A 25,162-nucleotide genomic window follows, 5' to 3' on the forward strand; every position below is an offset into this window, starting at 1 on the left:
TCTTCATAACCCCTATGCTCACCTCTCCTAGCATGTAAATCACATTGTGTGACCATGGCCTTTTTATTTGACTGCCTCACCACTGTACTATAAGCTTAAGGATAAGATGATGACTATTATGTTTTCCATTATGTCTCCAGCAATTCCACAAGGTCTAATGTACAGTAGGTACTTACTGGTAGATGTTAACTGGATGGATGGATGGGTGGGTGGAAGGATAGAGAGGGATGGAGGAATGGAGGGGTGGGTGGATGGGTGGATGGGTAGACAAGTGGATAAACAGATGAACAGACGGATGGATAGATGGGTGGATTATACCATACATCTGTGGTGTCAAGAAGCTGCAGATTCCTTGGCGACAATAATTGGGAGTTTCCTCATATCCATGGGAAGCTCAGCTATCAGTGTCACAGCCATAGCCACAAACATCTCTCAGATACCACTAATCAATTAGTGCTAGTTGGTTAATACTGATATAGTAGTTAAAGTGTATGCTGTGAAAAAATTCAGGGAGTAGTTTAATTAGAATTTCAGCTTTAGCTGTTGACGGTGAAGCAGGAATGCTTTCTCCCTGAGTTACCCTGGGGAGGGGATTCTCCATTTCTGGTTTATAAGACCAGTTATTGAATTGTACTACAAGGACATTTTCATTTAAGAAACTTATTTTCAATTAGGGTAGTGAGTGGTATAAGGGTGAGAATGGTAGAGAATTACATGATAGATGCTATTTGTCCAATGGCAATGAAAGGATATTTGACTGACTGCCCTCCGATTCATGTGAGTGTAAGCAGGTCAACCACTAGGATTCAGAGTAGGCATTGACTTAATGACTTACTGTGCTTTGTTGTTTAGACATGTGAAGTAATGGAATAACTGTTAGAATGAGAATGGAATATACGAGGGCCAGTATGTCTCCTAATTTGTTAGGGATAGATCCTAAGATTGCATATTCAAACAAAAAGTACCACTCTGGCTTAATGTGGAATGGGGTATTGAGGGGGTTGGCTAAAGTGTAATTATCTGGGTTGCTCAGGAAGTCGAGCAAAAATAGTACTAGAATTATTAGAAGGAGGAGGAGAAAAATTAAACCTAGAACATCTTTGGTTGTATAGTGGAGCGGGGGAAGTGATTTTGTCAGGGTCTGATGAGATCCCTGAAGGGTTGTTAGATTCTCTTTCATGCAAGAATAAAAGGTCAACAGTTGCTAGAGCTGTAATGACGAAAGGTAAGATGAAATGGAAGGCAAAAAAATCGTGTAAGGGTGGCTTTGTCAAAAGAAAATTCGCCTCAGATTCATTGTACAAAGTCAGTTCCAATATATGGGATGGCTGATAGTAGATTTGTAATTACTGTAGCGCCTCAGAATGATATTTGGCCTCATGGGAGCACGTAACCTATGAATGCTGTTGCTATAGTTGTGAATAGGAGAATAATGCCAATATTTCAGGTTTCTAGGAATAGAAATGACCCGTGGTATAACCCTCGGCCAACGTGTAAAAAGAGGCAGGTGAAAAATACTGAAGCGCCATTAGCATGAAAATGGCGGACCATTCATCCGTAGTTTACATCTCAGCTGATATGAGTGACTGAAGAGAAAGCAGTTGAGGTGTCTGATGAATAGTGCATGGCCAAAAATAATCCTGTGATGATCTGGAGAATTTGGCAGGCACCAAGAAGTGAGCCGAAGTTTCATCATGTAGAAATGTTGGATGCTGTGGGAAGATCAATGACTGAATAGTTAATAATTTTTATTAGCAGGTGTCTTTTGCATGTATTGGTCATTAGTATTCTTATAGTTGAAGTACAACGATGGTTTTTCATATCATTAGTCATGGTTATAGTCCATGTGGGAATAATGGTACATGCTTATTTTTATTAAGTGTTCTCTTGGTTATAGAGTTTGTAGGTTTTTCTTCTAAACCTTCTCCTATTTATGGAGGCCACTAATTATTAGTGGTGCTGTGGGTTGTGGTACTGTGTCGAATTTTGGTGGGGCTTTCATGGGGTTAATAGTCTTTTTGATGTATTTGGGTGATATGATGGCTGTTTTAGGTTATACTGCGGCGATGGCTATTGAGGAATACCTTGAAACACGAGGGTCAAGTATAGACATTTGAGGGGCTTTATTATTAGGATTATTAATAGAGTTGATGTTGGTTTGGTGAATAGTTGACTACAGTGGGGTGGTGATCACGATTGATTTTAAAGTGTAGAGAGTTGGATAATTTTTGAGTAAATTCTTACTCTATATAAAGCATTTTAATGATGTACTTTTAGAGTATTAGAATTTTGTACCAGACCCTTGCTGCTACATTATAAATAGATGACCACACTGTCAAGGTTACAACCACATAAATATTCCAGAAACATTATAGCAAGGAGAAACTCAAGTTCATTGAAATAGTTGGAATAATTACCTTCTCTTCAGAGACTTGAAATTTTTCTCCCCCTAGTAACTCTCTTTAGAGAAAGTTTTATTGTATAACTATATGCATTCATCTCTATCTGTCTTAGATGGCTGGTTTGGGTTTCCCTATGTGCTCAAATAATATTATTATTAACTGATCCCTCCTTAATTCCCCAGCCCTTATGATTTTTACTCAAAGACTTTGAGGATAGGTAGAGAGTTGGATAATTTTTGAGGGTAAGGGGGTGGGGTTGTTGTGTGAGGATTCTGTGGGTGTGGCTGCCTTGTACAGTTATGGGTATTGATTAGTGGTAGTTGCTAGTTGATCATTATTTGTTAGTATTTACATTGCAATTGAAATTACTTGGGGTAATAGATTAGATAATTAATAGTAGCATTAGAAGGGATGGGATAAAAAAGAAGAGAAAATAGAGTTTAATTGGGCCTTTTTGAGTAGACACAGTAATGGATGCTGAAACTTGGATTTGTGAGATGGTCTTTGGTATAGACTTTTCTAGTCAAATTAGGTCTAGTAGAAGTGAAGCCACATTTTGGTTTGTGAACAGGCTTCAGTTGGGGGTTGAACGGTGAGTTGTGCCTGAATAAAAACCTAGTATATTGGAGAAGCTAAATGTCTGTAATGGGTACTTTAGTTTGAGGTTATTAGTTATGAGATTAAGCTCCATTGCTAGTAAGAGGCCTAAAGTGGGTACACCTAGGGCTTTGAGCTTTAAGTGGCGTGGTATAGTTGTTTGGGGGGATGAAGCAGGAATAATACTGTTGGTGATGAGGAACCCAGTAAAGATACTGCTGAGTGTTAGGCGCTTAATTGAGTTAATTAGGAAGGGGTTATTTTTGTTAATAATAATCAGAGTTGTGAAGCAAGGTTATCCTATGAGAGCGAAGAAAATAATACAGGTACTATAGACAGCTGTAAAGGAGGTGACACTAAGAAAGGGCTCAGGTGTTGGTGTATGATGTATTTGTGGTTTTGATAATAAGGTCTTTAGAGTAAAAGCACGTGAGGAAAGGCATACCTTTAAGTGCAAGGCTACCAATAATAAGGGAGGAGGAAGTGAAGGATCAAGTGTTGAATAGTCCTGCGATTTTTTGGATGTCTTGTTTGTCATTGAGGTTATGGCTGATGGAGCCTGAACATATAAATAATATAGCTTTAAAAATGGCATGGGTGCAGATGTGAAGGAATGCTAGATGTGGTTGATTCATGCCGATTGTGACTATTATAAGGCCCAGCTGACTTGAGGTGGAGAACGCTACGATTTTTTAAATATCATTTTGAGTCAGAGCGCAGATTGCTGTAAATAAGGGGGTAATGGCCCCTAGACATAATGTAAAGGTTTGGATTGATAGATTATTTTCTATTAAAGGGTAGAAGCGGATGAGCAGGAAAACTCCTGCTACAGCTATGGTGCTGTAGTGGAGTAGGGCTGAGCAAGCACAACAGCTTGCTCAATTCCCAGTGTTCACCTAAAAGGAATTCCAAATATTGGAAGAGAAATTTTAGAAGTCCGCATCTAAAAAAAATAGAAAATATACCACTTTCTCATAACTAGCAACATTTTTCAGGGATAGTTCTGGTCAGGATCAATGTAATTTTGTAAATGAAATATTTTATTATTTTAACAGTGTTATTGAGAAATAACTCACATACCATATGATTCCCCCACTTAAAGTACACAATTCAGTGGGTTTATAGTATATTCACAGAATTGTGCAACTATCACCACAATGAATTTTGGAACATTTTCATCACCCCAAAAAGAAATCTTATTAGCAGTTACTTCCCATTTGTCCAGATCCTGGAAACCACTAATCTGCTTTCTGTTTCTACAGATTCCCTATTCTGGACACTTCATATAAATAGAATCATATGACATTTGGTCTTTCTTCAATTAGTGTGTGATGTTTTCATTCATCCATATTGTAGTATGTATTAGCACTTCCTTTCTTTTTATTGCCAAATATATTACATATTGTTAATCCATTCATCAATTGACGAATGTTTGGATTGTTTCCACTTTTTGGTTATTATGAATAATACTACTATAAACATTCATGCACAAGTTTTTGTGTGGACATATGTTTTCATTTCTGGTGGGTTATATATCTAAGAGTGGAATTGCTGGGTCATGTGGCAACTTTACGTTTAGTGTTTTGAAGTACTGCCAGACTATTTTCCAACGTGACTTTGCCATTTCACATTTCCATCAGCAAAGTTTGAAGGTTCCATTTGCTCTACATTTTCATTCACACTTGTTTTCCCCTGCTTTTTTGAACAGAAGGCAGTCTTGTAATATATGCAAAGTCTGACTACTGGGCCCTTCTATTTCCCTTTATTCTCTCTCCTTCCTAACCAGGTTTTATTTCAAGTATGCAATGCCCTCCCTGGGCAGTGTCCCTTCCCGCTCCCATATACTATTGTGACCTAAATTCTAAACCACTGATCCCTCCTTAATTCCCCAGCCCTTATGATTTTTTACTCAAAGACTTTGAGGAGCATCATATTCAAGAAGCACAGGTAAGCAAGCCAAAACAATTTCAAAATAACTCAAGTTCTTTACATGATTTCTCAACACTGAGGAAAGGGTTGGGGTATGCATGTAACAAAGTACCCCCATTTTTCTAAACAAAAGAAAACAAGTTTTCTTGAAAAGAAAATGTTGGGTTTTAAAAACATTTTTTTCTCTTTTCTTTTTTCTCCATTTCTCCCTGTTCCCCACTTCCTATTTAGCCCTTTAGTAATACAATTATAATATTTTACCTCCCTTTCATCAGACACTCTCTACAGGGCAAGTTCATCTAACTATGTGCTTAAAAGTTCCAGAGTGGAGCTCTCACTCACCAGGAGGTTGCCTGGACAGTCAATCTACAATGCAAAGTATGCCTGCTACGAAATTATTTCCTACTTGGAGAGTTTCAGCCACATTTACAACCTTGTTTTGCCCACAAGGACACCAATGCTCATCAGCTCGATCACCTGGTAGATAAGGCACTAAAGCAAGTTTTGTGGACCCTCACCTGATGCTTCTTCTCCTGCTTGTCATTCATGCTACACCCTCTTTTTAAAGTGCCTCCTTTCGGCAGGGCGCGGTGGCTCAGCCTGTAATCCCAGCACTTTGGGAGTCCGAGACGGACGGATCACGAGGTCAGGAGATCCAGACCATCCTGGCTAACACGGTCTCTACTAAAAAAATATAAAAAACTAGCCGGGCGAGGTGGCGGGCGCCTGTAGTCCAGCTACTCGGGAGGCTGAGGCAGGAGAATGGCGTAAACCCGGGAGGCGGAGCTTGCAGTGAGCTGAGATCCGGCCACTGCACTCCAGCCTGGGCAACAGAGCGAGACTCCGTCTCAAAAAAAAAAAAAAAGTGCCTGCTTTCTGCTCCAAAAGCAAAGTGGTACCCTTAAGGCAGGAAGCCTGTACTTCTTCACCCTAAGCTAACTTTGGAATAAAAACATCACTTTCTTTATGCTAGACCTCACTCTTGTTAATTGGACTCTGCAAATAGCAAGCAACTGAACCTGTGTTTCAGTTACAGACACAAAGGTGGGTGGCCTAAATCCCTTTCAAAGAAGGACTGACTTCCCAGGTGGGGGTGGGTGAGATGGGGTGTGCAGTGAGCTACCTCAGAGGCCTCTTCCTTTTCAGAGCAGCCCACGTTCTATGATGAAGCCCACTGAAAGTGTGCAAGCACATTCATTCTGGCTTGGCACAGAACACTCCCTCTATAGCTCCCTGCCAAATTGGCCAAGGCTACTTTCAGCCTGTACTGCAGTTCAACTTCTTCCTTTGCCCAATCCTTGCCGTCTTCTTCCCTTCACAGGTGTTGATTCTTAATAAATACCTTGCACTTCAAACTCCATCTCAGCATTTGCTTCCACAGAATCCAAGCTATGTGAGTTGGTACCAGGAGTGGCCCAAGAAAACGGACAATAAGATAAGGTTGTTGAGCAGTCATCAGTTGCCTCTGGGTGGCCATGAGGACTGGTAGCAGGAGGAACACACATAGCCCTGGAGCAAGGTGGCACTCCAGTTGTTAAAACTTTGTGAATTTGGAAGGTGTACTGATGGAAGGGAATGAACTAGCTGGAGTGATTCTGGGCATTTGAAGTGTATGGAGAAAAGAGCAGCTGCAAGGATAAGGGTATTGGATGGTGACTGCTAAGTGCCAGTGATGCTGTACAGAAACATAATGAAACTTAAGGGCTGAGTAATAAGCTTTTGGAAGCCAGGTGTGAAAGCCAGAGGGCCTCTGTAGATGCATACACAGAAGCTCTCATTTCCTCAAGAAGGGTGGAAAAGCCAAGGAATACGTTCGGAAGGATTGATTCTCCAGACTCCTCAGAACTTCCTAAGCCCATTGACTACAGCTGTTGCTCACCTACATTATGTGAAAGGAAAATAAAATCTTGGGACCCCAAATTCACTGTGCCAAAGGGAAAGTTAAGCTTACAAACTGAATGACATAAAAACTGCTTTACTTTTGTTCCCAAAGAGATAGCTGTAATTTCACATGCTTACTTTCTTTAATGTAAAATGTAGATCTACTAAGCACAAGATCAATGCATAATTGACTTTTCCCTCCACTTTTTCCTCTGCACATAAAATGTAGATTCACTGAGTGCTAATTAGAGCCTCAGAAGAATGTCACCACTTGCCTCGTTGCCTACCCACTCCCCTCCTTTTTTCCTTTCCTTCTTCCCCTCCTGCTCACTCTTTCCCCTTTAAATATTGAAGTCCTCAAAACCCTTTTTGGGAAAAGCACAGGAGACAGGATTCTACTGTGACTTGGGTCTCTTTTTCCTGGGCACATCCTAAACCTTGCCAAAATAAACTTCTAAATCAATTGAGTTGCCTCAGTCACTTTTTGGTTAACAATTATGAAAGTACCTTTCATCCTCCCACCCCAGAAGACAATTCAGAAGCCTCTCCCTCTTCTTCATATGATATTTACTCGGATAACTGCAATGGGAAAAGGGGAATATCTAGATATTTTGCGGACTGCTGGAAACAAAATTTGAGTAGACATCGATACCTAGAGACCTGAAGCATCACCATAACACTCTTGTTACAGTGAAGGTATTTGGGAACTAGGTAATAAATACAATTTAACCAAGTTCTGGTTTAATGGTCTACTGTGTCTGTGAATCACCCTGTGATCAGTTCCGCTGTCACCAACTGTACAACTAAAATGGACATAATTGACAGTTGGTGCAACTCCCACGTAGAGCTCTTGGTCTGTGAGGTAAGAGTAGGCTATTATAGCAGGAAAGACTAAGTAAAAGACTCTGAACCTCTCCTGCCCACCCCCACACCCACCACTCTAAAATAGTGATATTGTGAGAAAAAGCAGAGATTAATGCCAGTCTTAAGGATCAAAAAGATGTAGACACAGTGATTCCTAAAATATCTCCCTTTAATTTGCCAATCTAGACCTTGAGAAACCGAATTGATCTTGGGGGATTACTATAAATCCAGAGTCAGCAAGCTTTTTTCATAAAGGGCCAGATGGTAAATATCTTAAATTTTGCAAGTCATAGAGTTTCCTGTTGCAGCTATTAAATTCTGTTGTTGTAGCATTGTATTAGGGTTTTCTAGAGGGACAGACCTAATGGAATATATATATATATATATAGGCCAGTCTCTCTTTTCACATTTTTCTGCTTGCTTATATTCTAGCTGCGCTGGCAGCTGATCAGATGGTGCCCACCCAGATTAAGGGTGGGTCTGCCTTTCCCAGCCCACTGACTCAAATGTTAGTCTCCTTTGGCAACACCCTCACAGACACACCCAGGATCAATACTTTCTATCCTTCAATCAAGTTGGCACTTAGCATTAACCATCACAAGAATGGATAATTTGTAAATGTGGTTGTGTTTTTGCTGTTGTTTTTTTTTGGTTTTTTTTTGAGACGGAGTTTTGCTCTTGTTGCCCAGGCTGGAATGCAATGGCACGGTCTTGGCTCACCACAACCTCCACCTCATAGGTTCAAGCAATTCTCCTGCCTCAGCCTCCCAAGTAGCAGGGATTACAGGCATGCACCACCACACCCAGCTCATTTTGTATTTTTAGTAGAGACAGTTTCTCCATGTCGGTCAGGCTGGTCTAGAACGCCCAACCTCAGGCGATCCACCGCCTCAGCCTCCTAAAGTGCTGGGATTACAGGCATGAGCCAGTGCACCCAGCCTGTGGCTGTGTTCTAATAAAATTTTGCTTACAAAAATGGGTAGAGGATTGGACTTGGCCTTCAGGCTTGAGTTTGTTGACTCCTGCTGTAGACTACAACAAACACAACTAAGTAGTGTCACCAGTTATAGCCATCAGGCAATATATAGTACTATGGTTTGAATGTGTTTCCCAAATTTCATATGTTGGAAACTTAATCTTCAAATTCCTATGTTGATTGGAGGTGGATCCTTTGGGAGATAATTAGGATTCAAGTTCATTGGGGTGGGGCCCTCATGATGGGCCTTCTAAGAAGAGGCAGAGAGGCGTGAGCTGCCATGCATGCTCTTGCCCTCACTATGTGATGCCTTCAGTCATATTGTAACCCAGCAAGAAGGTCCTCACCAGATGCCAGCGCCATGTTCTTGGATTTCCCAGTCTCCAAAACCATAATACATAAATTTATTTTATTTATAAATTACCCAGTCTTAGGTATTCAGTTATATCAACAGAAAATGGAGTAAAATATATGACTTCTTTGCTAGATAAAGTATATGCTATTAGATATATGGCATGTGGTCACTGATTTGATGAATACATTCCTTTTTATCACAGTCAAGAAAGGGAATTACAAATGATTCACATTCACATTGGATGGGCGATACTGCATATTTTTCAATTTTGCCCCAGAGCTGTGTAAATGTCTTCCCTCTATCATGATGTACTATGAAGAGATCTGGTCTACTGTGCTCATGAACCACCCTGTGATTACCTGTCACCAACTGAACAACTCAGATGGACATAATTGGCAGTTGGCACTACTCCCACATAGAGCTCTTAGTCTTCTTCTGTGACATTCCACAGAACAAGATATTAACTTATTACATGAGGCATTATGTTGACAGGACCAAGTGAGCAAGAGGTGACTAGCATGCTGGGGGCTGGTAAGACATGAGTGGTGGGAGACAAACTCTTTGAGTGTACAGGAGCCAGCTGTATCCATTAAAATGTTATGGTCCAGTGGTCAGGGACATGTGGGCACCCCCTCCTAAGGAAAAGACAAATTACTGCATGTTTTACTTCTGACCACAAAGAAAGACACACTATGCCTAGTGGATCTCTTTGGGAACTGGAGGCATCATATTCTATGGCTAAAAATATTTCTACAGTCCATATACTGAAAGAGGTGAAAAGTTGCTGGATTTGAGAGCTGCAAAACAGGAAAGGGGTCTGCAGCAGGTCCAGGCTGCAATGCATGCAAACCTCCTGCATGAGTGACACGAGTCAGCAAAGGAAAATCCTCCCCATGGACGGAATTTTGGGTACATATGGTTATCCACTTTGTGTGGCAAGAGAAAATGGCTCAAGGGTAGAATCTTTTTTTTTTTTTTTTTGAGACAGAGTCTCACTCTGTTACCCAGGCTGGAGTGTAGTGGCGCAATCGCTGCCTCCTGGGTTCAAAAGATTCTCCTGCCTCAGCCTCCCGAGTAGCTGGGAGTACAGGCACCTGCAACCACACCTGGCTAATTTTTGTATTTTTAGTAGAGACAGGGTTTTGCTGGCCAGGCTGGTCTCAAACTCCTGACCTTAAGTGATCTGCCTGCCTTGGCCTCCCAAAGTGCTGGGATTATAGGCGTGAACCACTGTACCTGGCCCGGTAGAATCTTTATGAATTTACAGATGGCATCAGATGGGCCAGCCAGCTGGTCAGAAGCCTGGACAGAAAATAATTAGAAAATCAGGGACAAAGAGGTTTAGGGGGAGCATGTGTTTAAACAAATGGGGACAAAGTGTGGAGGTGTATCAAATGTTACCATCCACCAGATAGTGTCCACTACAGAAGAGGCAATAATAACACCCAAGTAGAAAAAATGCCCAGACTAGTCTCTGTCATCAGCTATCCTGATGCTGGTGCATGGATGAAGTGGCCACAGTGGCAAAGATGGAGACAACATCTGGGCAGCGCCATGGACTTTCCCTTACCAAGACTGATCTGCTGCTGGCTTCCACTTTGAGTAGAAAGAGAAATGGCCTAAGGTTGACTATCACCATGGCCGAATGTCCATTAACAGAGACCAACATGGAGCCCTTGATATGGTATAATTCCCCGAAGAGACCAACTGGCCAGTGTGGCAGCCAGGTGACTACACTGGGCCCCGCCAATCCTAGAAAAGCAGCAGGTCAGGAATATACACACTCTGGGCACAGATTTGATTTTCGTACCTGCAAGCCTCAGCCAACACTATTGTCTAGGGGCTTCCAGTGTGCTTGACCCAAAGGTATGAGAGCCTGCAAAACATCGAATCAGACCATGGGACCCCCTGCAGAGCAAAGGAGAAGTAGGCTGGGCCCACGATCCTGGATTCACTGGTTGCAGCACATACCACACCTCCCAGAAGCTACCAGCCTGCGGGAGCATGGACACAGCCCACAGAGGGCACAGCTGAAGCACCAGGACCATGGCATTCCTCTGAAAGGATGGGGTGCCAATCTCTGGGATGCAGGGTATTCACTGAATGAAAGTCCATTGTGTGCTCTAAGAGAACGGACACATAGGATCAGAAGCAAGGGTGAATCAGGGTGGGCCACCCACCATTCCTCTCGGCGACTCAGCCTCTGAGAGACTTTGTGTTTATTTAGTTCTGGGCTCTGCAGGGTTAGAAAACCTGGCACTCAAAGGAGACACACTTTTTTGTCAGGGAACATAACAAGAGTCCCTTGAATTATAAACTATGGCTTGCACCTGGGCAGTTTGGACTCCTTGTGTCCAGGACCAGCAGGAAGAGAACTTACCATCTTGGCAGGAGTGATTGTGGCTGACCATTGGAAGGAGGCAGGCCTGCTGTTACACAATGGGAATGGGACAGGGAGATCTGTGGGTGGAACGCAATTGTGACTGTAAACAGTCAAGTGTAGCAATGCTGGCCTGCAAAGGGCATGGTGACCAGGCACTTAGGCCTCTTCAGGATAAAGGTCTGGGTTACAGCACTAGGTAAGCTCCTGAGTCCAGCAGCAGTGGTAGCTGAGGGTGAGGGGAATTGAGAAGAGAGACTGAAGACGGAGCCAATGAATATTATTTACAGCCTGAAACCATCTGCAGCAGTACCGCCTTCTTCCACATTTCCTCTGAGGAACAGAAGCCCACAGAGCAATGGACAAATTGTGTCACAAATGGGCTGGGAAATGTAAATCTGAGCCCTGGCTTGGGAGAATGTGGTAGTCAGAGACATGCCTATCTTCATTTCACCCTTGAGAGTGCAGTGAGCAGACAGCCTTCGGCCATCAGACAAGTTCGTCAGTGTCTGTCTCAACTTTGCAGAGACCCCCTTGGCCAAGGTCACACTCTTCCTGGGGAGCCCACATCTGGAGATTGAGTAAGGCAGGAGTGGAAAGGCCTAGCTCTTCTAGCCTGCTGGGCTCCCCCTTATCCTCCCACCGCTGTCTGTGAGCGGCCGACTCACTCTAGGGCCAGGGCACCACACCAGACTGCAGTTCTTCCTTCTGTTTCCTCCCTCTCCCTCCCAGCCATCACTAACCAGTCACTTGCAACCCAAACTCCACTGCAGTGTCCGCTTCTGAGGAACCCAACCTAAACAAGAAGTATATGAACCACAGCAATAATTCTTTGGAGTCCCTTTTCTCCCCTCTCCCATCGACTTCCTTCCTAAACTTTAACTGCTCCAGTCTTCTCCTTTTAGGGATTCCTCAAAGTACTCTGACATTTTCCTCAGGCTGCGTTATTGAAAGTGAAAGTGAGTCCTCAGACTTCACACCCACCTGGCAGAGAACCATCAGGCTCCATGACAGAGCCCTGCCTCCACCTCTTTTGTGTTTCGTCTTCCATATTCACTGCCAATCTCCTGGGAAGGGGAAGCTGTGGACGCTCATAAGTTAACTTTTGTTGCAGTCACACATGTCCTACAAGTGTAAATTATTGCCAAGGGTCTCATGAAGTATACCCCCCAAAAGGTATTTGCATATTGTTTTTAGAGACAAGGTCTCTCTGTTGCCCAGGCTAGAGTGTGATTATGGTTCACTGCAGCCTTGATCTCCCAGGCTCAAGCAATCCTCCTGTCTCAGCCTCCTCAGTAGCTGGGATTACAGGTGTGCATCACCATGCCTGACTAATGTTTTATTTTTTGTAGAGACAAGTTCTTGCTATGTTGCCCAGGCTGGTCTTGAACTCTTAGACTCAATTAACCCTCCTGCTTCAGCCTCCGTATTTGCATTTTTTAAAAAGTTGTTAATGTAAAGAATGCCTCTCTAGCAGACCTTTACACACAATAAAGTGATAACGAGGTTGCTCCTTCCCTCTATTATTCCAAACACTCCTGTTTCTTTGCCTGCCACTTGGCTTCCTCAAATACCAAAGAGCATTAAAACAACAAAAATAACAAAAGACTGAGTCCTTGTTAAATGCTGGTCCTTGAGCTGGGCCTGTTACATTCCTCCAAACCTCTCACCAACTTCATTTTAGATAAATGGCTGAGGCTTGGAGAGCCTAAGTGGCTCCCCCAGGCACATGGCTCAGAAGTGGTAGAGTGAGAATATCCACTCAGCTGTTTTGACTCTAAGTGCCCAGCCCACGGGAAGACAAGGAAAGCCACTACCAGCTGGGCCCAGACGCAGGCTGCCATTAGCAACAGCTCAACAGCACACCGCAGAAATCATCACACACTTCATTGCTGAATAATGATCAAAGGTATTGTCCACCAGTTAGGGCCTGAAAAAATATGCTGGACAGCAAAGAAAATATTCGGGTGGGATGTTCTTGGATCAATAGGATAATTTCTGAATTTTTAATTTTCTTACACAAGCTTTAAAGCAACAGTGAAGCCCTCTACATGTGTGAGTGCTGTGAGCTAGAACAAGGGCTCTCCATCTGGGGATGGCGTTAAGGGGTGGTGGAGAGCTGCTATTTACTAAATGTTAGTGACTTTGGTTGTTTTAGATGTGTACTCAGGGGTAATGACAGGGATGATCCTAGTGAAGTGGCAGTTTGGTTCAGGGAATGGAAGCTGATGAAGGCAAAGCACCTAAGATCCACCTCCCCTGTAATGTAATACTGGCATTATGTGTGAATCCCAGTCCCTCTGGCGGTAGCAGTTTTAGGAAAATGTGGGAAGTGATATTTCAGCTGTTCATACAACCACCTCAGCAAGTCCAGCTCCCTGGAATGTCCTCTGTGAAAGTGGCATAGATTTAAGGACAGGGTAGCATGGTTGTGACCCTGGGGATATTCAAAATATTCTAACCCTTATGGTCCACTGTAAATTCTGCAGTTCCCCAAAGAGGCCATGCAGAAGTGAGTCCTGGAGGCAGGCAGCAGGAAGCTGCCACCTTGTGGTAGCCAGGGGGGCAGGGGGCAAATTTCCCTATAGTGTGACAACCCCTCCGTGCCCCCACCAGGAGTGCCAGTGTCTGCGACTGCTCTGATAGCAGTGGTGAGGGTGCGAGGTGGAGGGAGGAGAGGGTACACAGAGGACAACCTCAGGTGTAGCAATGAGTGCAAATGACATTTTGGAGATCTGCAACAGATGATTGTGATATGAATCTATCTGTGGTTTCTATCACCAAAAGCACACTAAATTCTTCCATGATTTACTGCCTCTATTCATAAAGGAAGGAAATGCTAATTTTCAGTTTGTTCATGAAAATAAAGCTGTCATTTTTTTTCCTCTCATTCACAATCATAGACTCCTTGAATTCTAACCATGGACCCCTTTGGGGAGGGTGCAGGGACCTCAAGCTAAGAACCCCTAGTTGAGACTGCAGCATAGACCCAGCCACTTGTTTGTCACATTGTTCTCTAAGACATCCAAGACTGGAGTTCACTGAAGTCCTGAGTTGTGTACACCAGCAACTAATGTCTATTATTTACCTAAATGCATATCATCTCAAGTCTTCCTCAGAGGATAAGGGGGCGTGCAAGTGTCCTGGTTTTCATCAGAGCCCAAATCATGGCCCAATTTCCAAGGAAACAGAAAACTCTTCCTGTTGTGTAAATTCCCTGGGAATCTCAGGTTTCCCTAGGGACCATGGAATTGCATTGCAGACACCATGGATCCAGGCACTCAGCAAAGTGGCAGCTCCTTGTGGCTGTGTGTAAGTCTGGGAGCAGTCACCAACTCCCTTGGGCATGGCAGAACCGGAAGGGTGACTTTAATAGAAACCATCTGCTTTGGCATCGACCGCACATGCCATGAAGAAGAATGGCTGGCATCTGCTCCTTGACTATGTTTGTAAGAGTTGTACATTCTTACAGGTTGCTTAATTTCTAATTATCTCCTGGTAGAGAGTAGGACTGAAAACAGATTATTTTTCAGATGTGGACCTTTAAATAAAAATATGTAGAGATTTTGATGATGGCATGAGTGGAGTAAACTGGCACTAACACGTTTGGAATATAAAGTGAAAATCAAATTTGGTCGTTACCATTTACTATATTTAAATTGCAGCTATTATTTCATGGAAGGAAAAAGTAAACAGCTTCCACCTGGGACATCAAATAATGTTGCTCTGAGCAAATGTCAACCAAGAATTTTGGCATAGTCACCAGTAAACACTCAGACACTTTTCCTGGCTCTTGCTAAGTCTCTCTGAAACTCCAGAAGTAGTTGTAGCTGAAGGCAATGGAAAACACATGCCCAGGCCTTGACCTCTACGCTTCATTCCTTCAATGTTTCATTCCTTGACTTCAAGCTTGCTCTGAAATTATCTGCACAATATAGCTCCCCTTTAGGCTGTTTATTTCACCGTTTCATTCTCTTGGCAGTGAGGTGTTGAAAACATTCCGAACAGTGTGGCATGCAAGAGTACAAACCCCACTGGGACTTCCATACTCTGTAGATACTGTATAAGCATATTAACAACAGCACCTAGGAGCCCATAATTGGCTTTCTGTGAGCTGTGGCTTTGCCTATAGACTTGTTGACCACTACTGTCTGTCCAGCAACTCCCAACAGTGGAACAAGGATAAGTTCCTTCATTTCTATTCAAAATCCTGCAAGATAAAATAGAACTGAGTCTTTGGGGTCTAATAAGATTTTGGAGCCTATTATTCCACACTTAACCCCTGCTTAAATCATATTTCTCCTTATACCTTGTCAATACCCTTGCCAAACTCAAAGTCTATACAAAAGGAGAGAAATGAACCTGAACTAATATGACATCAGCATGCAATATGCAGAGAAGTAGGCTGGGAGAGAAACTGGTAATTATGTTCAGGCTTAGTGATGATTAAGATGATAATGATGATGATAATAATAGCATATTTATTAAGTGCCTGGTATACGCTGGAAACTATATTATTTCTGGGCTCTCCATATTATCCCATTGGTTTATATGTCTGTCTTTATACCAGCACTATGCTGCTTTGATTACCGTAGCTTAGTGATACACTTTGAAATCAGGAAGTATGAGATTTCCAAACTTGTTCTTCTGTTTCAAGATTGTTTTGCTGATTTGAGTCTCTTGAGAGTTCATATGAATTTTAGGATAGATTTTTCTATTTCTGCAAAAAAATGCTGTTGGGATTTTGATAGGGGTTATGTTGTGGAAACTATGTTATACACTTTGAAAGATATCCAATCTATTTCTTATGACAGCCTATGACATAGATACTATTATTTTTTTTCCAAAATACACATAAGAAAACTGAGGCACACAGATGTTAAGTAACTTGCCCAAGGGTACACAGTGAGCTAGAGAACTAAGTTTGCACCTAGGCAGACAGATTCCAAATACCATCTACTTAACCATGATCCTGCACAGGCTCCCGACTGATGATTTGAGAAATCTAAAAACTTTCTGCCCTTCTACTGTACAAGGGTGCATAAAGCAGATGCAGCTAGTTGTTCAACAATATCCATTCTCTCTTTAATAATGAAACTACTGAATTTGGGTTGGCCATATAACCACCCAGCTGGTGACCACATGTCCCAGCATACTCTGCAGTTAAGGATGGCTTTGTGATTAAGTTCTGTCCAATGGGGTATGAGCAGAAGTGATTTGTACAGTTACATGATGTACACCTATAAAGAAGCAGGCATGCACTCCTGTGGCTCCTTCCCCATTTCCAGTAATTGGGTTGGAAGTCCTATGCAGTGATGGCCTGGCAGCCCTACTGCCATGGACTATCAAGACTGTGATGGAAAATACAAATAGACTCTTGGTTAAGTCATGTGTCCTTGGGCCTTTTTGTTACAGCAGCTTAGCCTAAAACGGATTCATTCTGTGGCAATTCTAATTCTATTAGAATTAGATTTTGGGGGAAGGTTCATTTGGAATTTTTCCATTGGGAATTCAGCATAACGAGGTTTTCAAACACTTACCCAAAAATAAGAGTATCACTTTGTGTATATACTATTCAATGCTTGCTGGTATTTGCTTTTTTAACTTTCTTAGTGATTTTTAGGTTATACTTTCCAATCTATTAATAGTATCTTTTTATAAAGACATTGGCACTGAGTTGTGGAAATCAGGGCATGTGCTTTGAATTTCTTTCCCAGTAATAGTAATGAATGTTCTTTCTGTCTACGTTTTTCTTTTACCTGTTCCTATGATCATCTGCTTTTGTTGGTGGGAGTGCCTGTCTGGAGCTGGGGATTTGACTCCAGTATTGAGTACAGGGCCTGGGCAACTGGATTATCGCAGCAGCAAGATCATGGTTGGGCTGGAAACACCACCTGCAACAGCTCTGACAAACTGCTACTTCTACATATTGGCATGGTTGATGAGCTTCACACAGAATGCATGCTAGGTCCATGAATAAAGCTCAGACTTTATTCATATTGGTGACATCAGAAACTCTCCCAGTGACTCACACATGGCAGAAGTTGGAGAGATCATTCCTCAAATTCATTGCCCAGGTGTAAAGTCACGTGATATTAGAGTCATCCTTAGGAAGAATATGTTTGGTGCAGTTCATGTGAATATAGACTTTTAAAAACTTTTTTATTAGGAAAATTTTCAAACATATTCATCAGTAGAGAGATAGGTGTGATGATATTCATGTCCACGAATATCTTCCTATAGACGAAACCAAGTTAAAAAGAACATCAAGAGCAGCTTTGAAGAGGAAAAGAATTTGAGAAAGGGCAGACAAAGGAGGGTGTGATACAAGAAAGGGGCTGTGCTCAGTCGAAGGCTCTTTGTAAGGTGGACGACGAGGGCCACCGCTTAGCTTGCCTGCAACATCCCTGATACTGCCCACAGGGTTTAAGGATGAATTAATCATAATAAAAAATTAATATTTATTGAGCCTTTCCTATGTGCTGAGCACTGTTTTACAAACTTATGAGGTAGTCATTATTATTATGCTCATTTTACATATTAGAATATTAGGAGTTTGAACCGTTTAACTTTCTCAAAGTCCCATGGTTGGGGATCAGAGCCAACATTTGAACCCAGGACTTATTGACTCAAGAGCCTGCATTCTTAACAACATACCTGTGTTTATTAAGTCTAGTCCGCAGACTTTTGGACTCAAAATCAATTGGGGCACTTGTTAAAAAGGCAGATTTCTCACCCTCACCCTAGACCACATGCATCAGAATACCATGGTGTAATATCTAGAAATATGCATTAAAATAAGTGTTTTTTTTTTTTTAAGTCCATCAGAGTTTAAGAACCATTGCTCCATGATATTCTGGAGGTGTAGTCTCCATAAGAGGTACTCTGAACTCCCTTGATGAATATATAGACACCATTATTCTAATGGATTACGTATACTATAAATATACACAAATAAAAATATTAAAGTATCCCCTGGGTGTGTGAACTCCACCCTACATTGGGAACACTGGTTTATAGTCAATACAGTATGAATTTGTTATTCTATTTTATCATGTCACAAATATCAGAAGTCATAAATTAGAATTAGTTCTCACACAGGAATTAAAAGTCAGGAAATCTCATATAAACATCAGGATTTCTGATTTCTTTGAAAACCAGAAGATTTGGCCACCTGGGCCTGTGTTTCTGCTATAGCAACTGGCAGGGCTGCTTAGGGAAATGGGCTAGAGCTGAGGAGCCAGTCCCTTGCGGGGGGCACACACATATGCCTCTGGGGTCACTGTAGTCCCTGCCTAGCTCACCTCACTCACTCGTATTAATTACGATGGTGGGCACTTCAGGCTTTGAAGTCAGATCTACTGCCTAGACACGAGGATTTCTAATTCTAGCCTAACATGAAGTTTAGATAATCTTCATCTCGGCGTGTTGTGTGCTGCCAGGTCATTTTTACCCCCTCAACTTTGAAAGTTAATCATCTTAGTTGACTCATATACATTTGATGTTTTTGTAGGCTTCAAATGCTAAAAATAAAGTAATTTTACAGAGGCCAACCTGAGCACAAGCCCACGATTATTGTGTGCAGCATCGTGGTAACTTGTTTTAATAACTTAACCTGGGTTGTTGCAGGAGCTGAGGATAATAATATGCTATTGAAAGAAGGAATTTCACTAACCAAGACATTTAAAAAACAAGATTAACATTGTCATTGGTTTCAAGGGAGATTTAAAAAAACCTATGTTGTCACTTTCCAAGGAAAGGAAGAGTGTGCAAAGATAAAGCTATCCTTGAAATTAATGAGCCAGACTTCTCTCCAGAGCTTAAGCCATTCCTTGATTGTAAGACAAAAATAACTATTTCATTAGTGTTTTTGAATTTCACTGGTAAAGGAGATACTAAGTTTCACCCTGAGGTTTGTGTTTATCCATTTGTTACTGGATTACCACTAAACTCTATTGTGGCCTGCCTCTTCACGGCACATCCAAAAAGAACACAGAGTTAACTACAGAAGCCTCAACAACAGATTTTTATTGAGGAACTTTTTTTCTTAGATGCAATAAATTTTATTAGAACGAATAATCTCCTAAAAATAAACTAATATGGTTAAAATTTCACACTGAACAATTTATTAGAGATTTTATAAAAGATCAAATTGTTTTGATAAAATTTAGACCTACAAATATATGTCCAGAAAAATTGGATTTGATAGAAACAATGTTCACAATAGAAAATTTGCAATGGCAGAAGTTTTATAATGGATGCAATCTGGTAGATGTATTAAATCCTTCCTGTATAATATATACAAAATAAAATTACATTTTTTTGGGAAAAAGTAAAATAAAAATAAAAGTAAAAAGTATTAGAAACACATTTACTAGACAGGATAGGAAACTGATCAGGGAGTTAAACTGGCTTAATGGAACTCACTTCAGAAAATTTATTACATCTGCATTCATAAACATGGAGTCCAAGGAGACCATGACTGAAACACCCCTGTAGGATGGGTCAAGTCCACACTCTGGGAACAGAATGCCTCTGCTTCCCACTAGGAGGAAGTATCCTGAATCCATTAGAACTCAGGCACAGGTGTGGAGACTCCCTGGCTGAATCTACCCAGACTCCACTGCCTACCATTTGAGAGAGCCATGCCTGGGCACCGCCCACTTTTCTAGGTGTCCTTGCAATTCCCTTCAAAGTGGGTGACTCCCCAGCCCAGGTTCCTTTGTTTACACAACTTTCCCTGCCTAGCAGGTCTTCCCATGTTCTGATTCCTCCCCTTCCTTCAAGACTCAGGTTCTGTGACCCCTCGTTGCCTCCCATGTGGCCTCCATTCCCTACAACACAGACCTTCCTCTCCTCATAAACTCCTCTGGCCAAAGTCACCCATGAACTCCTTGTAGCTCCTTTCAGCCAAGGGCAATCCCCATAAAGAAACACAGCTAGTGGCCATTATCAGCCTATATCAGCCAGCTAGGGAAAGAGTGCCTCATTCCTGAAGGAGGGAGCTGGGCAGTTTCCACCATTTGCCTCAAACTCAGCAGGACCAAAACCAAACTCATTTGGTCCTGACCATTCTTCATACAAATTTTTTCCTGATGGCACTGCCTCAGTTGAAATTCTCATGATCTCCTGACCAGATTAATCTACCAACCTTCTTGTTGATCACCCTGGCCTACCCCAGTTCATCCTTCACACTATCACCAGTTAGCTAATTGTTTCTTTTCCCCCATGTGTGTATTTTTTAAAATTGTGGTAAAATATACATATCGTAACATTTACATTTTGAATAGGCAAATGATCTGAACAGACATTTCTCAAAGAAGGTATGGTCAACAAATATATGAACAAAGCTCAACATTACATCATCAGAGAAATGCAAATCAAAACCACAGTGCAGTATCATCTCATCCCTGTTAGGATAGCTGTTACCAAAAAGACAAAAAATAACAAACGCTGGCAAAGATGCAGAGAAAAGAGAACATGTACACATTGTTGGTAGCAATGTAAACTAGCACAGCCACGATGGGGAGCAGTATGGAATCTTCTCAAAAAAATGACAAATAAAACTACTATATGGGCCAGGTGCAGTGGTGGCCCATGCTTGTAATCTCAGCACTTTGGTCACAATGAATTTTATTAGAATGAATAATCTCCTAAAAATAAAATAATGCAGGCGGATCACTTGAGGTCAGGAGTTCAAGACCAGCCTGGTTAACACAGTGAAACTCTATTTCTATTAAAAATACAAAAATTAAGGCTGGGTGCGGTGGCTCAAGCCTGTAATCCCAGCACTTTGGGAGGCCGAGACGGGCGGATCACGAGGTCAGGAGATCGAGACCATCCTGGCTAACACGGTGAAACCCCGTCTCTACTAAAAAATGCAAAAAAACTAGCCAGGCGATGTGGCGGGTGCCTGTAGTCCCAGCTACTCGGGAGACTGAGGCAGGAGAATGGCGTAAACCCGGGAGGCGGAGCTTGCAGTGAGCCGAGATCTGGCCACTGCACTCCAGCCTGGGCGACAGAGCGAGACTCCGTCTCAAAACAAAACAAAACAAAACAAAAATTAGCCAGGCGTGGTGGCGGGCGCCTGTAATCCCAGCTACTGGGGAGGCTGAGGTAGGAGAATGGCTTGAACCCGGGAGGCAGAGGCTGCAGTGAGCTGAGATTGTGCCCCTGCACTCCAGCCTGGGCGACAGAGTGAGACTCTATCTCAAAAACACAAACAAACAAACAACTATATGATCCAGCAATTGCACAACTAAGAATGTATCCAAAGGGAAGGATATCATTCTACTGAAGAGACATCTGCACCCCCACGTTTACTGCAGCACTATTCAGAACAGCCGAGATATGGAATCCACCCAGGTGTCCAACAACAGATGAATGAAGACAATGTGGTGTATATACTCAATGGGATACTATTCAGTCATAAAAAAGAATGAAATCCTGTTATTGTGGCAACATGGATGGCACTGGAGGACATTATGTTAAGGAAAATAAGCCAGGCATAGAAAGTTAAACACCTAATATTCTCACTCATATATGGAAGCAAAAAAAGTTGATCTTATAAAGTGTAGAACAGGCTGGGCTTTGCGGATCATGCCTGTAACCCCAGCACTTTGGGAGGCCAAGGCTGGTGGATCACCTGAGGTCAGGAGTTCAAGACCAGCCTGGCCAACATGGTGAAACTCCGTCTCTACTAAAAATACAAAAAATTAGCCAGGCGTGGTGGCGGGCAACTGTAATCCCAGTTACTCAGGAAGTTGAGGCAGGAAGATCACTGGAACCCAAGAGGTGGAGGCTGCAGTGAGCTGAGATTGTGCTACTCCACTCCAGCCTGGGTGACAGAGCGAGACAAAAACAAAACAAAACACAACCCAAAAACCAAAACACAAGCAAACAAAAAAATGAAAAGGAAATAAAATGTAGAACAGAGAACAGTAGTGGGTGGGAAGAGTATAGGAAAGGGAGGGATAAACAGGTTCGTTAAAGTATAATTATAGCTAGATAGGAATAAGTACTAGTGTTCTATACCACTGTAGGATAACTATAGGTAACAATAACTACAGTTTCAAATAGCTAGCATAGTCAACATTCCCAACACAAAGAAATGATACACGTTTGAGACGATGGGTATGCTAATTACCCTGATCTGATCACTATACATTATATGTATTGAAACATCACTATGTACCCCATGAATATGTAGAATTATCATACATCAAATAAAAAATTAAATAAAAAAACACTTTTAAAACTTACCATTTTGATCAGTTTTGAATGTGTAACTCACTGGTATTTTTTTTTTAATTAATTGAGACGGAGTCTCGCTCTGTTGCCCAGGCTGGAGTGCAGTGGCGCAATCTTGGCTCACTGCAAGCTCCACCTCCTGGGTTCACGCCATTCTCCTGCCTCAGCCTCCCGAGTAGCTGGGACTACAGGCGCCCACCACCACGCCTGGCTAATTTTTTGTATTTTTTTAGTAGAGACGATGTTTCACCGTGTTAGCCAGGATGGTCTCGATCTCCTGACCTCGTGATTCACCTGCCTCGGCCTCCCAAAGTGCTGGGATTACAGGCATGAGCCATCACGCCCGGCCAACTCACTGGTACTAATTGCATTCACAATGTTATGTATCCATCACTACAATCTATTTCCAGAATGTTTTCATTAGCCTAAACAGAAACTCTGTAACCATTAAGCATTAACTCCTCATTCCCCATCCCCCATCCCCTGGTAATCATCTATTTTCTGCTTCCAGAGGAATGTTTTTAAGGAAGTCACCTGCACACCATGCCTTGTTCAACAAAATATCCTCAAAGTCCTCTTTGCCTCTCCCATGCTGAATGCTCTGCCCTCTCTGACCCCTTCAGTCTCTCTCCAGTCTCTTCACTGCCTTGCTGGTCTCTCTCACTCCCACCTTGTCCCCACGTATCACTCAGCACCAGCTTCCAGCACGCCACCTTCTAGATCCCACAGAGCAAAGTGCAGTCTGGCTCCTTACCTGGCTTTTGATTCACAGGCAGCACCCTTCTGGGACTCTTGTGAATCAAATTCTCCCAACCCCATGAGATGGCCCACAAATCTATTGTATAATAGAGGGGAGATGAAGAAGAGACCAAATGCAGTATTTGCTTATGGCACCCAAGACTATTTCCAGCTGACAGCCTGACATTCCCCTGTCTTCTTTTCTTTGGGCTTGCTAAATTTGAAACTGCATTGGCAGCACACCCATTAGTTTAGACATATACAGTGGACTGGGTAAGTATGGGGTGATAAGTTAAGCTGAGGCCTGGATGATAGGAAGACATTACTGTAAAGAGGAGGGGCAAGAATATACGGAGAGAAAAACATGCAAAAACACTGAGGCAGAGAACAGTGCAGTCTCCTGTCCAAGGAGTGGAAGGAGGCCTGGTTGCCTGGGGAATAGTGGACACTCCAGAAGATGGCATGGGACAAAGTGGAAGATACATGGTAATGTAGAGGCTGGGCATAGCGGTTCACACCTGTAATCCCAGCACTTTGGGAGGCCGAGATGGGTGGATCACTTGAGGCCAGGAGTTTGAGACCAGCCTGGCCAACATGGCGAAATCCTGTCTCTACCAAAATTATAAAAATTAGCTCAGCATGGTTGCACATGCCTGTAATCCCAGCTGCTCAGGAGGCTGAGGTGGGAGAATTGCTTGAATCAGGGAGATGGAGGTTGCAGTGAGCCGAGATTGCGCCACTGTACTCCAGCCTGGGTAACATAGCGAGACTCTGTCTCAAAAAAAAAAGAAAGTTTGGACTTGATTCCATGTTCTACGGGAAGCCATTTGTATCAGTTGAGAAGCTTTTATTGCAAGTAATAGAAACTCCACTTAAAAAGTTCAAGTAATACAAGGGGAGTTTATAGCCCGACTAAATGAGAAGTCCAGAGGAGGACAGCTCTCAGGTGAGGGCTCTGGCTCCTTCCTCAGAAATTATCTTGATTTTGCTCTTCTCTAAAAGTTCTTGGGCTAGTTTCTCTCACTAGCACTTGATGGCTTTGGCAGCAACTAGGGTACCTGTTTCTTTTTTCATAAGGAAAGGGAGTCTTAGTTTCTCTAAGTCATTTAACAGAAATCTTCAGCTTCTCCCAGATTGGAGCAATGTGGACTGGCCACAGTGACCCAGGTTTGCTATGCACCTTTGTCTTGGGTTTAGTGACTGCCTATCTCTAATCCAATAAGCCAGTCTGCAGGAAGGGTGAAGTTATTACTCTAGTCAGCATTCTCCTCCCCCTGGAGGTAGGGCTGGGGTCAATTCCAAATGTCATGGCTGTTACTTAATGAGGACAGAGTGGCTCCCCAAAGAATTGGAAACTAGAAAGAAAGGAGAATTGATGCTGGGTAAGTAACCTAGAAGGTCCATTACACCACGGGAGGATTTTTTTTTTTTTCAGATGGAGTCTCGCTCTGTCTCCCAGGCTGGAGTGCAGTGGCATAATCTCAACTCACTGCAGCCTCCACCTCTGGGGTTCAAGTGATCCTCCCACCTCTGCTTCTCAAGTAGCTGGGATTACAAGTGTGCAAATTTTTGGATTTTTAATAGAGACCGGGTTTCACCATGTTAACCAGGCTGGTCTCAAACTCCATGGGAGGACTTTTAAAAATCCACTCTAGCTGTTACGAAGGAACACACTGGAGGGTCCAGAGAGGAAGGAGGGAGGCCAGTTAGGAAATTGTTATAGTAGTTCAGGTAACAGACCATGGTGGCAGGGACTGAGATGTGTTTTGGAGATAGAATTGACAGGACTT

The 25,162-nt window shown here is 42.6% G+C and overlaps 1 protein-coding gene across 1 annotated transcript in view; it reads right to left on the minus strand.

The window, feature by feature from the left end:
• Positions 1-23,453, minus strand: part of LOC117072134 — a 38,134-nt gene extending 14,681 nt beyond the window's left edge. The window contains exon 1 of the mRNA XM_033192092.1: positions 23,389-23,453. Coding sequence (XP_033047983.1) covers positions 23,389-23,453 — 65 coding nt within the window. The remainder of the gene's footprint in view (positions 1-23,388) is intronic.
• Between the last annotated feature and the right edge of the window lie 1,709 nt (positions 23,454-25,162).

The sequence above is a fragment of the Trachypithecus francoisi genome, unplaced genomic scaffold (assembly GCF_009764315.1).
Source record: "Trachypithecus francoisi isolate TF-2019V2 unplaced genomic scaffold, Tfra_2.0 Lachesis_group4, whole genome shotgun sequence".
Lineage (NCBI taxonomy): Eukaryota > Metazoa > Chordata > Mammalia > Primates > Cercopithecidae > Trachypithecus > Trachypithecus francoisi.